The sequence below is a fragment of the Artemia franciscana genome, chromosome 5, assembly GCF_032884065.1.
Source record: "Artemia franciscana chromosome 5, ASM3288406v1, whole genome shotgun sequence".
Lineage (NCBI taxonomy): Eukaryota > Metazoa > Arthropoda > Branchiopoda > Anostraca > Artemiidae > Artemia > Artemia franciscana.
The window spans coordinates 51,889,209-51,904,930 of NC_088867.1; the positions used below are offsets into that span (position 1 = coordinate 51,889,209).

The 15,722-nt window shown below is 36.6% G+C and overlaps 2 protein-coding genes across 8 annotated transcripts in view; both read right to left on the minus strand.

The window, feature by feature from the left end:
- Positions 1-8,781, minus strand: part of LOC136026786 (uncharacterized) — a 28,229-nt gene extending 19,448 nt beyond the window's left edge. Inside the window, exons 1-3 of the mRNA XM_065703483.1 lie at positions 8,684-8,781; positions 6,288-6,490; positions 1,745-1,851 (exon numbers count right to left, since the gene is read on the minus strand). Of these exons, the coding sequence (XP_065559555.1) occupies positions 1,745-1,851; positions 6,288-6,490; positions 8,684-8,763 (390 nt within the window). The 5' untranslated portion in view covers positions 8,764-8,781. The remainder of the gene's footprint in view (positions 1-1,744; positions 1,852-6,287; positions 6,491-8,683) is intronic.
- LOC136027568 (microtubule-associated protein futsch-like) overlaps positions 1-15,722 on the minus strand; it is a 682,876-nt gene that overhangs the window by 563,404 nt on the left and 103,750 nt on the right. The gene's annotated exons all lie outside the window — the stretch shown is intronic.

Genomic DNA, 15,722 nt, shown 5'->3' on the forward strand with positions numbered 1-15,722 from the left:
AATGACTCCTGACACACAAGGACCGTTTAATTGGAATAATAAGCTTTGTACAAATTCACAAACATTTTAGCGTAAAGAGCGAGTTACTGAGGAAGGACAACTTCCTCATATACGTAATAACAACTAAAAGAAAAATTTGAAAATTGCAGTTCAAACAGTTCGTGGTGAAGAACTGTAAGTAAGGATTGACCCGGCTAAATAGTAACCGAAACTCTAAAAAACTGCTTAAAAAAAGGATTTTGATACCAACAGCTATATTGAAAGAATCAACTTTTTATGCTGATTTCAAATATGTAAAATTCATTAAGTTTAGTCTTGCCCGTCAAAGGTTACAAGCCTGAGAAAATTTTCTTGATTTTCTCAGGTCAAGAAAATTTTCTTGACTTTTAGGGGGGAAAACACCCCCTAAAGTCAGGTGATCTTAATAAAAAACGCACCAACAGATTCAGCGTATCAGAGAATCCTACTGCGTAGGTTTCAAGCTCCTAACTGCAAAATGTGGAACTTAGTTTTTTTTTTTTTTTTTGCCAGAAGAAAGATCACGGATGCGTATTTTATTTCGGGGGTGATTGTATTAACCCAGCGGTCGTAGAATATCAGAAGAGGGCTCATTCAAACGGAAATTAAAGGTTCTATTGTCCATTTTAAGTGACCAAAAAATTGGAGGGCAACTAGGCCACCTCCCTTGCCACTTTGTCTTTGGGTATAACATGACCCACCCCAGCATCCCCCCCACATCCCGAGGGGAAGGGTCATTAACTTACAGAATGTGCCCATTGTTTACACATAATATTTGTTATTGGGATGCATGCATACATTTTCGGGGGGGGGGGGTGACAAATTTTCTGCAAGGGGTTTTTTCACGGGGGAATTTTCCCTGGAACGTGAAGTTTCCAGGGAGTGAACTTGTCAGGGGAAATTATGCACTGCGGGAATTTGCCAGGATTCTTATACAAAATTCTTTTTATATGTCTTGTTTTCTCTTTTTCGTCTCAATTTCACGCGCGGAGTAGTTAAGAGTAGTTGTTCGGGGTAGATTTTCACCGGGATTGAATTGTGTACAGGATATTTCCAAATTGAGGGGGTTTCTTCGTGGAGGTGGGGTCAGATTTCCTGGCATTATTTAAAATACGATCAGAAATTAAATTTTAAAAAACAAGTTTTTTCTACTGAAAGTAAGAGGCGACATTTAAATTTAAAACGAATAGAAATTATTCAGTATATGAAAGGGACTGTCCCCTCCTCAACGACTCCCTCTTTACGCTAAAGTTTTACTCTTTCTCGCGGCTCTATTTTTTTCAAACAATAAGCAACTCCCTACTTTCAGTAGAAAAAACATGTTTTTTTTTAATTAATATACATATAAATCCATTATGAAATAGCATAAAACTACAGTCGGTGACGTTCAGTGTCTCAAGAATCATAGTTGAACATCGTAATGTCGAGCTAATTTCTATTTCATTAAATACAAAATTTGCACTTTCAAAACTTCTTTGACCTAGTCCCAGGCTCGTATCCAGCGATTTGCAATTTAATGTTTTCCCTACTTCTAAGGGACCTTATAGTTGCTTCTTTAGCTGTCCTTCCAATAACACGGTCGACTACTTCACAAACTATTTTCCTCAAATCCTTCCACCCGTTTTGTTCGTAAAGGAAAACCGTGAGAATCTAGAGGAGGTACTAATATCAGGTAAACATAATAAACGTTTGGCATAAAATTCCCATCGGGTATTAAGACACTTACGACAGAAACAAGCCCATCTGATGAACTTCGACTCGTCAATTCTTGTGAAACTGATTTCTTGAGGTTATTCGTCCTAGGTGGAGTGAGGTGTTCAGTTCTTGAAGGGCCTGGCAAAAAGAAAATGTCTAAAGTTAGGGTTATTATTACAGGTTATTAATAGGATTTTACAGGGGGCTATATTTATAATTAACAAGATTGTAAATAATTTACTACAATACCTGTGATAGAAACTATATGTGCATCGTATTGGAGAAAAAATACGGTTTGACCACGGGGGAGTTGTCACAGAATTATTTGCACTAAATGTTCAGAAAAACCTGCTTAATTGCACAAAATAAATCCACCTAAATCCCCCTTGCACAAATGTCCCAAATTGCCCTAAATTGGGGAAAATGAGAGGGGGAATCAATGTTTTTGTTTATAACATTTTGGAGTTTAAATAGGCGTTTTTTATCCAATCAAGCATGACAAATTAAATATGTCGTCAGAAATCCAGTTTTTAGTACCCCCGGTATCAATTTTCATCTTCATGGAATGGGGAGAGGATCATTATTTGCTGATTCCTCTGGCTAAAGGATCATTTTATACCAAATACATCACTACAAGGTAAAAAAAACATTTTTTTTTACTATTTACCTGTTTTCTACCCCCAAGGGGCTTGTAATATGAGCGGTTGCCAAGCATAAGATCTTGAAAACCACTTCTTTAATCGAGATCGAAATTTAAGATAAATCAGTTATTAAAAGGAGCTTTGAGAAATCAAGTAAATTAATAGCAAAAATATTTCGATTTTTAAAGCAAGAGCTAAAGCTAATTCTCCTTCCTGCTCGTCTTCGTTCTCGTCCTCATCCTGTCTAGCTGTGGCATTAGTACATAATACCTCTATGCACTCCTCACAGACAAAGCTGCAAGGCAAACCGTTCCAACGGCAGCTACATCTGAGACTCGCAACTGCTGTTGCACTGACAGCGCACCATCTTCAACACATTTTCCGATGCTACTGAATCGTCAGTCATAATGGGAAGATACATATTTTGCGATGAAGAGAGACACCAGCCCCACTCTTCGGGCTTTAGCGAATTGGATGTGTCTTGCCACTTCATTATTTGTAAATAGCACCTGTAAAAGTGGTACTTCGTGGCCCGAGGAAACCACTCTGCCTGAACGAAAGCATATGTGCTTGCAACCCGCATTATAAATGGTCGCGACCAAACATCAAGCAGGGTCCCCGCCCCTGCTTGACCCCTTTTATATGCATATCAAAGCTTTCTCTCCAGCTTCGGTTATCTCCTAGTGGTTGAATCCTGATGTCGTGAAGATCTTACAAGTATCCTTAGAAATCAAATCTTTAAGCTCCAAAGAAACCACTGCTGGTTTTCGTAGGCCATGATGCCTAGATGTTGCATCGTAACGAGCGATCACATGGTATACGAGTAGATTTTCTGCTGCTTCGGCTCCTAGTTTATTCTTAGTCCTTTATATATCGTACACTCGTCGGTTATATTCATGCGTGTCTGTCTACATAAAGGCATCACATGCATCAAGTTTGGCATGGTACGGACAAATACGCCGGTATCATTTCCAATCAAAGTGGTCGACGAAGTTTCAGCACAACTGACTACATTTTGTACAAATAAGATATCGGCATCATCTTGAGCATATAGAACTTTATATCCTGAGTTCGACAGCCTCTCAGTAAGTAGGTTGATGAAGCGTTGTTTATTTTTAGAATTTCACAAAAATTCCTCCTTACTTCCTCCTTAACACCAACAAGCCATAGACTCGCACAGCACAAGAAACAGCTTTGTCTTGTAACATATTACGTCCAGTGTTCGGTGCATATTCTTGACTTAAGATTTTCAAAAGTAACGAGTCAGCCATCAGGAAGCCAATGGCTCCAAAGCGTGTGAAATCCATGTAGGGCAACAATACTATTTCTTAGAGCACTTGTGACAGGCTCTGCATCGATAATACACTTTGACTTCCATTAAAGTGGTTAGTCAAAAGTAACAATTACAGTTTTTCCAGCTCGACAAGCGCGGTCGTATTCTAGCCCACATAGGCTGTAGAATAAGAACAAGAGATATCGCCTGGTTTGTGGTTAATCATCGAAAAGAAAACAAATATTTGAATTTCCCAGGTGAGGTAGCTTTTGGTGTATTGGCCACAGAAACGTCGTCCTGCTCTTGTATCGGAAGTAAATGATTGCACGAACCTTGTGTGTAGTCTTAAACCCATTCATCTAGCAAGCACTATGGTAGTTAGTCCTACCGAGTAGATCACACAAAGAATAGCTCTATGGAATGGAAATCGCGAACTGGAGGGGGAATCTGGAATACTGTTTTGAAACTAAACTCTTCAAAAATCATATTCTAAGGCGCCATTCGTAGCTTGATAGGAAACGGTGAATCGACCATAACTGATTAAAATAACTAGTTCATGTATGTCAATTTTCACAACCGTTAGGTAAGATGAGGTACTTGACTACGTAAGATCAGATTTTTAACTTTATTTTCGAATCCCCCAGCATTGACTTAATAAGAAACGACCAAACAATCCGACAACTTCTTAATTTTGAGTTTTAACCCCTTCCCCCCTTCTCCGCCCTTTCAGGTTGGAAATGGGCATTAGGGGACGCAAAAATGAAATTCTGAATTCAGATTTGGGGTTAGCATGCTTGATAGAAAACGACCATTTAAACTCCGAAACATTTATAAACGCAAAAATGGACCCCCCCCTCTCATTTTCCCCATTCAAGGCGTATTTGGGACACTTGCGCAAGGGGGATTGGGCGAATTTTTTTTGTAATTAAGGTGATTCTTTTGAACATTTTGGTGTAAAAAAATTTTTTTTTGGCAATTCCCCCGAGGTTTGACCATTTTTTCCCGTATCTTTCCTCCACTATAGGGAAAGATGGGTAATTTACATCCGAAAATTGCTCCAAGGGACCCTCCACTAAAACAAAAGCAAAATCGGGCTAAAAAAAAAACTTAGCTAGGTTCAAGACCCCATGGACCTTAAAATTTTCATTATCTTCTATAAGATTTCTAGCTTTTTTGACGAGATGTGATTTAAGTACCGAGGGAAAAATTTATGATTTTTTGCTTTTATTTCCACGATGGAAAGGCTTCCCACGCCCCTCCTGCCCAGCATTTCTTTTTTTCCTTCCTTTCTTTTATTCCTTGTTCACTAGGTTTTTGTTGTTATTTTTTTTTGTCAATTAAGTTAATTTTGCTACTATTACTATTACTATAACGAGATGTTTTGTTTTGTGTATGTCCTATTATTTACACAGCCAGCCTTACTGCTCTCAACTCGGATTAATGTTTTTTCGTATTTTTAAATATATTGGATAAAGTATCTATCTATCTAAAAAAAGGAAGATGTGCGTTAACAACCTGTGTTTGCATCAGAGGAAGGAGGAGGCAAGGAGACAGGGAACAAAGAGGCAAGTTTCTCATATATTGTGACCCCTTCACTATAAGCCATTAATTGTCGATTCCCTTCTTCCATCCTATAATCCAGGATATATCCAGCCATTTAATTTCTGGTATCTAAGAAAGCTTCACACAAAATAATACTTCAGGTAGTTCGTTAGGAACAATTAGTTTTAGATAGTCAATGGATCCCATTGTGACTGGGCCTTAAATGAGGAAAAACAGGCAAAAAGGCAGAACCCCTGAATATAGGCAATAGCAAAGTACGCCGGCACAGTCGCTTCTAAGACACGCATGCATTCTATGCAAAATCATAATTAAAATCACAGTTCAAAATCACAGGTTATCACACATTAAAATCACAATTGTAATCACAATAATAAATGAATCACAAAAACAAATCACAGGTAATCACAGGTTAAAATCACATTTGTCTTTAAGCTTTCTTTACTGAGTTGATTCGTTTGAGGTAACATAAATTTATCCTAACTCAAGGGAGGAGGGTAAATGGATTAATAAAACTAGGATTATTTACAAGGGAGGAAGATATGCAAGAGGCTTTTTGAGTGTAATTTCAGGTACTGGTTTCGGCAATAGCGCATCAGATAGTAAGCAGTGTACAGTGCCGTTCGAATCCGCCATCTTGGTCTATAACGAAAGAAAGGCTATGATGGCGGGAAAAGTTTTATGGGTGAAGGGTTGCTGAAAATCGGGCTTTTAGATTTCAAAAAATACTAGAGAAAAAAAATTAAACCGTCCCGCACAAAACCTATGGCTAGATTTTATGTAGGCGTGTAACCCCTCTGAAATTTAAGATGTTTACAACTATTGCTGTAAATTCTTGTATTTTCAATATAGTGTGCCAATTTTTGGCAACTTTTTGCAAGTCCCTTTCTCCCTCCCTCCCCCCAAGGAAAAAATCCTGATCAGCCTGCAAAATAAATTACGCTTCGGCAAGAAATACTTAGGACTTTGAAAAATAAAGAAAAAGCAATTGAAATGAAGACTGCAATACATCTTTTGTCCTTCAAACCGAGCTATAAAAAAAAAACAAAATTAAATAAATACACTATTAACGAACATATCTGGTAAACGAGAATTCAAACCTTCTTTGTGTCTGGTTCTTGGTTCATTTTGTCTTGGCCGATACTCTGGACTAAATGAAACTAGGTGAGGTAAAACTAAGCATGAACTGCCTAATCTCCGAGGATTCACTAAAGATGGAGTTTCAGGTACAAATGTTGGATCCAATCGGTCTCTACTTAAAGTTGGTGATTGGTGTAATTCATGTTGTACAACATATTGTGGTCTAAAAGTAAAAAGAAATTAAAAAAAAAACTTTAGGCAAGCATGAAAACACGACGATAGCTAAGAATAAGGGAAAACTAAATATATTAAGAGAACATCACCAACTGAAATAGAATTTACACTGTAAAGACAATAATCACAAAAATGAACCACGTGTAGAAAATTTTGAATTCGGATTTAAAATTTGGCGGTTTCATCATGATTTCATGTCAAATATTTAGAATTAGTTGATAAGTAATCTTATTTGCAAAGCCTCGAGCGAGGGAAAGCCAACTTTCAGAAATCACGTATTCATTTCATTTCTATTCCATCCTCATTCCATTTAATTTAGCCATACATTCCTAAACCGATAATAACAAGTAGCGCGTCAGAAACAATTTGTCTTAATTAGATCTTGAGTTTCTGAAATGAGACCTGGTTTGAGAGACCCTGTATAATCAGCTGAAGGATAAAAAACAGCCATCAATGCTGGTAACCTCTCTTAAAGGAAAAAATTTACTTGTTATCGGGAGGTTCAAGGTAATCGAATCACTATTTACGTGGCAACAGGTATTATTAACAATAGTTATCACATCTTACGGATTATATTCTAATTCAGAAGGTTGTCCTCCAGGGGAAAAATATAGTCAGGGGCAAAACTCACAAGGAACTTATCTAGTCCAATGGTGTTATCTAGTCCAATAAATAAAAAGTAAAGGTAAAAAACGATAAATCGGATGAGTCCTAAGAACAGGTACAGACAGTAAATCAATCTTCGAGAAACTTACACGTTAAATGTAAGCTAACATATCTTAATTTTTATTTTCAACAAATTTATTGGCTTACTTTAATAATCTTTTCCTTTTAAAACTATTCTTCAAGACAGCAAAGGATTAAAATCATAAACTAACGCAATAACATGTGAATACAAAATTCAATTAATTAGATAAACTATAACTCGTAAGCTAAAGTATGGATTTCTCGAGGCACACTTCCACCACCGCTTTTGTCCAAAATTTGTTCATCATCGATCCAAACATTTTTTGGCAGTATTTCAACAGTGGTGTTAATTGAAAAGGATTGTAGAGGGGAAGGGGCAAAAAACGTATTTTAAGAATTTAGGGTGAGACCTTGTAGTTATTCTTTTCCGATGAAAATACCAAAAAAAGCCATTTTTCAAAGAAAATGCCAGAAACGTTATTTTTCCGAATCTATGATAGGGAAGAGGAGGGAGGGGGGGGGGGGTGGTAGAAAAATCTTACAGCGGGCAAATTCCTCCACCGACTGAATTCAATGCATTTAATAGGTCCCGTCGCCTCTTTGTCAGTGCGTCCGATACATAAACACCTCTTGATGCTAACTTGGCTGACAGTTTGAAGACTTTCCTTCATATATATCAATAAAAAATTTCAATAAAATACCAAAGATCTATTTTTCTAAATAGACAAATACCCCCGCCCCCTAACTCACGTCGCAGCATTTAAAATATCTGATGCTAACTTAGCTTTCCATTTGAAAGCTTTTCTTGCCATATCAGAAGTGAATTTTGCAATTACTCCAGACGTTAATTCTACAGATGTCTGAGTCAATGTCCAACTAATGCTGGAGTTATGCTCCATTATGGCACCTTCAGTAAGCCTATATTCATTATGAACCCATAAGAAAAAAAACTATGACGACTTTAGTCTGCTGTCCTGAAGAATATTAATAACTTTACTGCCCAATCAGGAAACAGTTTCAAGTTTACCAACGATACATCTACTACCATTGCTTCTAACAAATCACTGCAGCACCAAGCCGTCTGTGGCCAACAAAGGGAGGCAAGCCCTTCCACAATCCCAATGGACGATCGCGTTCATCTAAAGCCATGTCAAACTCTTTAAAGGTAGGTATTTCTAATTAAGGAGGCGAATGTAAAAGCAACTTATCTTTCTGCGAGGGTCGTGCCTCACTAGTGCATCGTTGCTTTACTCATAGAGCACAACGTAAAGTCGTATCATTTCATATATTTCTTCCTATTTTTTCTTTACTTTCATTTTTATTAATTCATTTTGAGCTTTTTTCATGTTCATTTTTCAATTCATATTGTTTTTTATTCATTTTCTTTAATTTAAAATTTTTTTTCTCAATTTTATTAATTTTTATGCAAGCCTGGTGAGTATTTTTCAGATTTTGCGGTAGGGAAATAAAACAAATATGAACTTATTTTAGTTACCTTTTATGAAACCTGTAAAAATGAATGTTCAGCAAATACTTCGAACGAAAAGATCCATTACATAGCTTGCATTTCAACATATTTGAGTGGATACGGCAAACCTGGAACACAAACATAAACATGAGTCATTTCGGTGAATACAATATCGAACGTCGATCAGGGTTACCAACTTTTCATGCTTCGAATGAAAATATATAAAATATGTAGCAGCTTCGTGCTATATGGATTTTATCTGTTTTCATCATCTTTGATGTTAACTGGCCGCTTTGAAAGTGGTTGTTTACAAAGCACCTTCTGGTCAATAATACAATTGGCAAAAAAAATAGCAATTTTTTAAAAATGGAGCTTTTGAGATTTGAAATCTCGTAAACTCTAGTTTTTGAGATTTCACGATGGACAAATTTCAGCTAAAAATAATATATTCTTGAATGATCAGGGAGCACATTTATTGACCAAAATATTGGCAACCTTGACGTCAATTCTAGCGGTTTCTTCACAGCATTACTGGTTATTTATCTTGGTTCCAGTGTTCAATCTATTTCGTTCAACCCAGACACAATACCCAATATGATAATCAGAAAATTGAGTGGCGGGGTAACAATAAAAGAACTTCTATAAGATAATTTGAACAGGAAGAAACCTAAACATGAAGTCATTTTAGATTTTTTTTTTTTTTTTAGGGAGGAAGGGTCAAACCCCGAACCCCTGTGTAAGTTCTTGTTCAAGAATATCCCGTCCCTATCTCAGCTTCAAACATGTACATATTGCGTCTTCAGCGATTTTCAGCCGTTATAGCTGAAGGGCCTAATGCAGGACCTTTGATCCCATTCCCCTCCGATATTTGTAGGTAATCCATGCTTCAGTAACTCAGAAATCTTTACCCAAGATAATGAGGGGACGAAAAAAACTAAAATAAAACAAATGAGTTTGGAGTAGTTTCTCCCGGTAGAAAACCATTTGATCGTCATGTAATCAAACCATAAAATGGACATGATTAATTGAATGTAGGCCACAAGCTCATAGCTGTTAGCCTGAAAAAATTCTAACCTTGTTCTCTACTTTAAACAAAAAGAGAAAACAAGAATTTGAAAAAAAGAAGAAAAACTACAAAAAAGAAAAAAAAGAAGAAATATCAGAAGACTGAATAGCGAATCTTGAAATCAAAATTCCCAAACTTTTTTTTACCATAGACCACTTTCAAAATTTGCTGTCTCAGTGGACTAACTGCCACTAAATTTCTTATATATTCTTAAAAATCGACAAAAAATGTGAAGATTAGATCTAGCTATAAAAATTTTCCAGAGTTCCAACCGTAAATTAACAGTTTTCGGGCAAGAAAGTGAAAATTGATTGGTTAATGTTTTGAATTTTAAGAACAAAATTTAAGATTTTTATTTTCACATTCACAACTAAATAAATAAATAAACAAACCTACCAGGGTTTGAGGTGGCACGAAAGTCGACGTAAGTACTTTCTATTAACACAACTATTTAAAAAACCTTAACTATTTAAATAATTCTATTATAAATAAACCATAATAAACAAACCATATATTAAGCAAATAATAAAAAATAAGAAATTATTGAAATAGAAATAATCATAGATAAATAAAAAAGAATAACGAATCCAATCTCAATCACTCTTCCCTCCCAACCTGCCTTAACCCCTGTCCACCCTTACCTTCTAAAATCACCCTTCCTTCTCTTCCCATCCTACCACCCAAACATAATGCAACAATTTTCCCCCAAAAAAATAATCTTTTGAATTCTTCTCAAATTGAGATACATATTCCGCCACCCTAACGGTCAATGGTAGCTCATTCCACATACATGGGCCCAGTTGCTTCACTGAAAATCAAGACTTGGCCCCGAGACGCAAATTAACAACTATATTACCACTTCGCCTAGATCCATAATTATGTAGGTCACAATTAGTTTGGTAAAAACTCTTAAAAACATCAACTCTCAATTAATTAATTGATTTTGACTGTGCTGTGATTAAATATCAAAAGACAAAAGTTGGCTAGTAAAAAAAAAACAAGAGCTAAGAGCTCATATGGCACTTGTGACGAGGCCAGAAGAGCCAAGAGCTCATATGGCAGGAATCAATTTTTCGGCTCCAAATTTCATCGTCCTAGCTTATTTGGAAGTGCCTAAACTAGAAAACCGGTACCGACAGACAGACCGACAGAGTTTCCGATCGCTATATTTCACTTGATTAATACCAAGTGCCATAAAAAATGGTTCCACCCAGCTTTACTTCTTCGACATTTACTCTGGGCACTAGAAACCAATCAAATCTCATTTATCTTATTTCGCAAACTCGACATTCAGAGCAGTGAAAATAAAATAAAAAATAGTATATTTTCTTGTGCTGTATTCATTGGCAATTCTAGATCTTGGCAGTAAGGATAGCCACCCCCTCCTAGTTTTTTAAGACACGAGACATTAAAGTCCTATATTATATGAATTTAATTCCTTTATTTTATATTTTAGCGCTCCTAATGAGGTACCTCTCCCCCTGATTACGAGGCCTAAAACCACTACTGGCTATATTGATTCAAATACTTAATAATGGCACTATTAATTACAATTATTTTATATTAAGTGGTAATTTGGTAACAAACGTAATATAATGAGAACTAAACATCAGTAAATTAAAATAACTTCTTCAGTGGTAATCACGAAAAAGTCAGTATTTCATATGCTTTATATATTGACGGCAAATTAATCATATTTGGGTTCAATTTCAAATAGTTCGTGGTAATGAACTTTAAGTAAAGAGCGATTCGGCTCAATAGTAACCAAAACTCAAAAAACAGAATTTGACATAAATAGATACATAAATCTATACTATAAAAAATGAAGTTTCCTCTTACCTCCATTTATTTCCTTCCAGCTGGCCATTCATTTCCCACAGTCCGTGGGGAGATGCCTGTACGTTATGAATTTGTTCCATTGTTCACGTATAGTATTTGTTATTGGGAAGTATACATTCGTGGGGAGGAGCAGATTTGTACTAGGGGTAGGTTTTCATTGGGAGAATCTGCCTTGGGGAAGGAAATTTCCGGGGGGTGAATTTTCCAGGGAAAATTTTACACTTGGGGGATTTGACAGAATTACTATACGAAATTATTGTTAATTGTCTTACATTATCTTTGCCAACCCAACTTTGCATGTGGAAAGGTTCCGGGAGAATTATCCTGGGGCTATTTTCCATTCACTTTGATTTCCAGAAAAAAATTCTGTGGAAGAGGGCATTTCCGGAGTGTTCGAGAAAACGATTATAGATTAAAGTCTTTTTTCAAATGAGATTATGCAAATGATAAATTTTCAACTGAACTGTCTGCAAGAAATTTTACGTGGAGGGAGATTTTCAGCTAGGATGGAACTGTCTGGAGGGAACTTGACGGGGGCTGTACTTAACGCTGGATGAAATGCTCAAGTTTCCTGTGGGGGTGAGGGGGTGGGGGGATAAATTTCATTAAGGCTGAGCCAAATTTACCTGCATTATTAGAAAAACAAAAGAAATTGAAAACTAAAAAATAGTTTTGTTAACTGAAAGTAAGGAGCAATGTCTCATTTAGAGACTGACTGCTAGATTTCTCATTTAGAGGTTGTCTACAATTATTGATGAAATAAAATATACCCTTAATAAGCCAGTAAACAAGACATCCAGGCAAGGTCAAATGATTTTATTGATTAATTAAATTGTTATACATCACTTAACAAACTAGAATAAAATTAAAAAAGATGTATCCTAAATAATTTTTGCTGGCTGGGGCCATCAAGAGCCAAGACTAAGTCTCGCAAAAAAGTCTCTCAGTGCTCTCTATTCAGTTTTGGGGGAGCGAAAGGACGAATAAATTGCACTAAACCCACCCATTACTCTCTTACAATAATATGTTGGGGTTATATATCATAGCTTAAAAATATTAAATACAAAAAAAGTTTTTTAACGGAAAGTAGGGGAGACTGGGGTAATGGCGGCCAGTGGGTAATGACGGTCACCATGATTTCTCGTAAAGTCGATAACGCAGATGCATACCGATTGTATCTGCCATCTCAAGAAAGTTTATGGAAGTGCTAGTGGAGCACTCGCCATCTTGCCAGTTTTAGTTTGTCTGTTGTGCAAGAAAGACTGTTTTTACGCTTCACCTTATAAGACAGACAATAGTTTAATCCACTATCATCTCTTTCTGTTTACATTTCACGAAACGAGACTTATCTCGCAATAACAAGGTAAGCCATATTGTTGTATCTTGTAGCATTTTATTAAGGTTTAAGCACTTATATTTTCATTTTTAGCCGATAAAATAACGACCATGCGGTTGGGGTAATGGTGGTCACCACACTTGGGGTAACAGCAGTCGCGACCGGCATTGCCCCATTAGTGCCAATATTTTTCATAAATTTTTTTTCTATATTTCAGAGACCGAGAAAATAAATATAGAAAACATATAAAGATAAATGGACTGCAGAGGACTTAAGGAAAGCAAAAACAGCCATTACTAGAGGATTATCGATTCGCAAAGCTGCAGATCAGTTCAAAATACCATTCAGCCCGTTGCAAGAACGAATGAAGAGTGGGATTGATTCTGATCCAAGCTTAGGCAGGGAGTGTGTCTTCCCTCCACACGAAGCAGCTCTAGCTAACCACGTAAAAACTTTATCGAAGATTTTCTACGGCATCACTGCACTAAAATTAAGGAAAATTGTATTTCAATATGCAGAAAAAACCAGTTAAGTCATAGATTCGATCAAGAAACAAAAATGGCTGGCCTGGATTGGATGTAGGAGTTCATGGACAGAAACAAAATTAGTGTGCGCAAACCCGAAGCCACTGGCATCGGAAGAGCCATGGGGTTTAATAAAGAGGAAGTACTGTACAGGACCCTGGTCTAATACTGGCAGAACGGGGCCAAAAGCGTGTGGGTCTTATTACAATTTGGGAAAGGAGCAAAAACATTACAGTTGTGTGTGCAATGAGTTCGGGAGGGCTTTATGCTTCACCAATGTTCATTTTTCCTTGATCTCGTATGTCCCCGCTCTTAGAAAAAACGGACCACCTGGATCAGTTTACTCATGCTCTAAGACAGGCTGGATCAATGAAAAACTGTTCGTTATTTGGGTAAAACACTTTGCTCAGTTTATTCATGCTAGTAATAACAACAAAATGCTTTTTATTCTGAGCAACCATTCCACTCATTGCTCAGGTGAAGCTTATGATATTTGTGGGGAGAAAGGGATTGTTATCGTGTCGCTGCCACCCCATACATCACATAGGCTTCAGCCTCTGAATGTAGTATTTTACTCACCCTTGAAGGCTCATGAAAACCAGGAACATAGTAAAATTTACCCCTTACGATGTAGCAGAGCTATTCTTTAAGTCCTATTCACCAGTTGCTACGATTGCAAAAGCAACAAGCGGGTTCAAAAACACTGGGATCCATCCTCTTAATCAAGGAGTTTTCAAAGATGAGCATTTTTTGATAGAGGACATCCTCCAGAAGAATCAAGAGTTAACGCCTGATTGTGTGGAAGATTACTTGAAAGCTAATTCCAATGAAGTCATCACAAAAGTAGACCAATACGAAGTCATGACTGAACAAAACTTAGAATCCTCGGCCTAACTTGAAAAAGTTTATATTCAGCCTAACACAGAAATTGATGTGTCTGTGCAAGAGATTTCTCCTCTACCTGGATGCAGTAGTTGGGCTGATGAACCAAGAAAAGGAGCGAGACAAAAGCAACATTCTCAGATCTTGACTTCAACAGCGATGAAAATCCTGCTTTAAGAAAAAAGAGAGCGAATCGATTGATGAGGAAAACGTTTGTGAAGACGAATAAAAAAGTGAGCTTTGTCTGAGAAAAGGATAAAGAAATTTATTTCTATTGCGAAGACACATAGAAGGATGGAGAGGCATGGTATCGGTCCACCTCTTGTGCATTATGGGCACACCAAGAATGTTCTGGATGGGACAGTCCTGACGCGTGTTTATGTGACATGTGCTCCAGAAAGTGAAATTGACTTAAAGTTCTTAAAGCTCATGAGTTAAATATATTGGCGCTTAAATTTTGTGAGCCATTTTTTGTATGGAAAGATGTTTTTTCAAGTGTTTGGCTTCTAATTATGTCCACGCTTTCAATTACATTTTTGTAATTTCCTAAATACGGAATTATGTAACAATAAGAATATAACGATTTAAGTTTAACATGTTTGTGTCTTTGAAATTTCTCATATTTCTTAATTTACAGCCATTTAGTAGAACATGACATTAGCGACTGCCATTACCCTATGAAAGGGGGTAATACAGGTCAAAGCTGATTTTGCAAAATCATTCATAATACCGATAGGTAAGCTTGTCTAAGGTTCAATTTGAGTATACAATAGGTAAAATATACTATGTCAGCGATTTAACATTATTTCGTTTGAATTTTAGGTTTATGCTATTTTTTATTCTCATTTTACCTTAGGTGAACGCCATTACCCCAGTCTCCCCTAAGGAGCGCCATTAAAACTTAAAACGAACAGAAATTACTTCGTATATGAAAGGGGCTGCTTCCTCATCAACGCCCCGCTCTTTATGCTAAAGTTTGACTCTTTCTCTAAACTCTACTTTTTGAAACAGTAAAAAACTTTAGCGTAAAGAGCGGGGCGTTGATGAGGATCCAGTCCCTTTCATACACGAAGTAATTTCTGTTCGCTTTAAGTTTTAATGCCGTTCCTTACCCTCCGTAAAAAAAACTTGTTTTTTTTATTTAATTTCTCAATGTTTTTGAATCAATGCATGATTTGATTTTGGCTCTCCGCAGATGAATAATTAAAACGATGTTCATTTAAAACGCTTTCTCATAGTTTTGATCGAATGATTTTTAGAAACAAGAAGCGGGGGAGGAGGCCTAGTTGCCCTCCGATTTTTTGGTTACTTAAAAAGGCAACTAGAACTTTTAATTTTTTACGAATGTTTTTATTAGTAAAAGATATGCGTAACCTATGAATTAGCTTACGTAAAAAACTTCTGTATTCTCATGTTTTT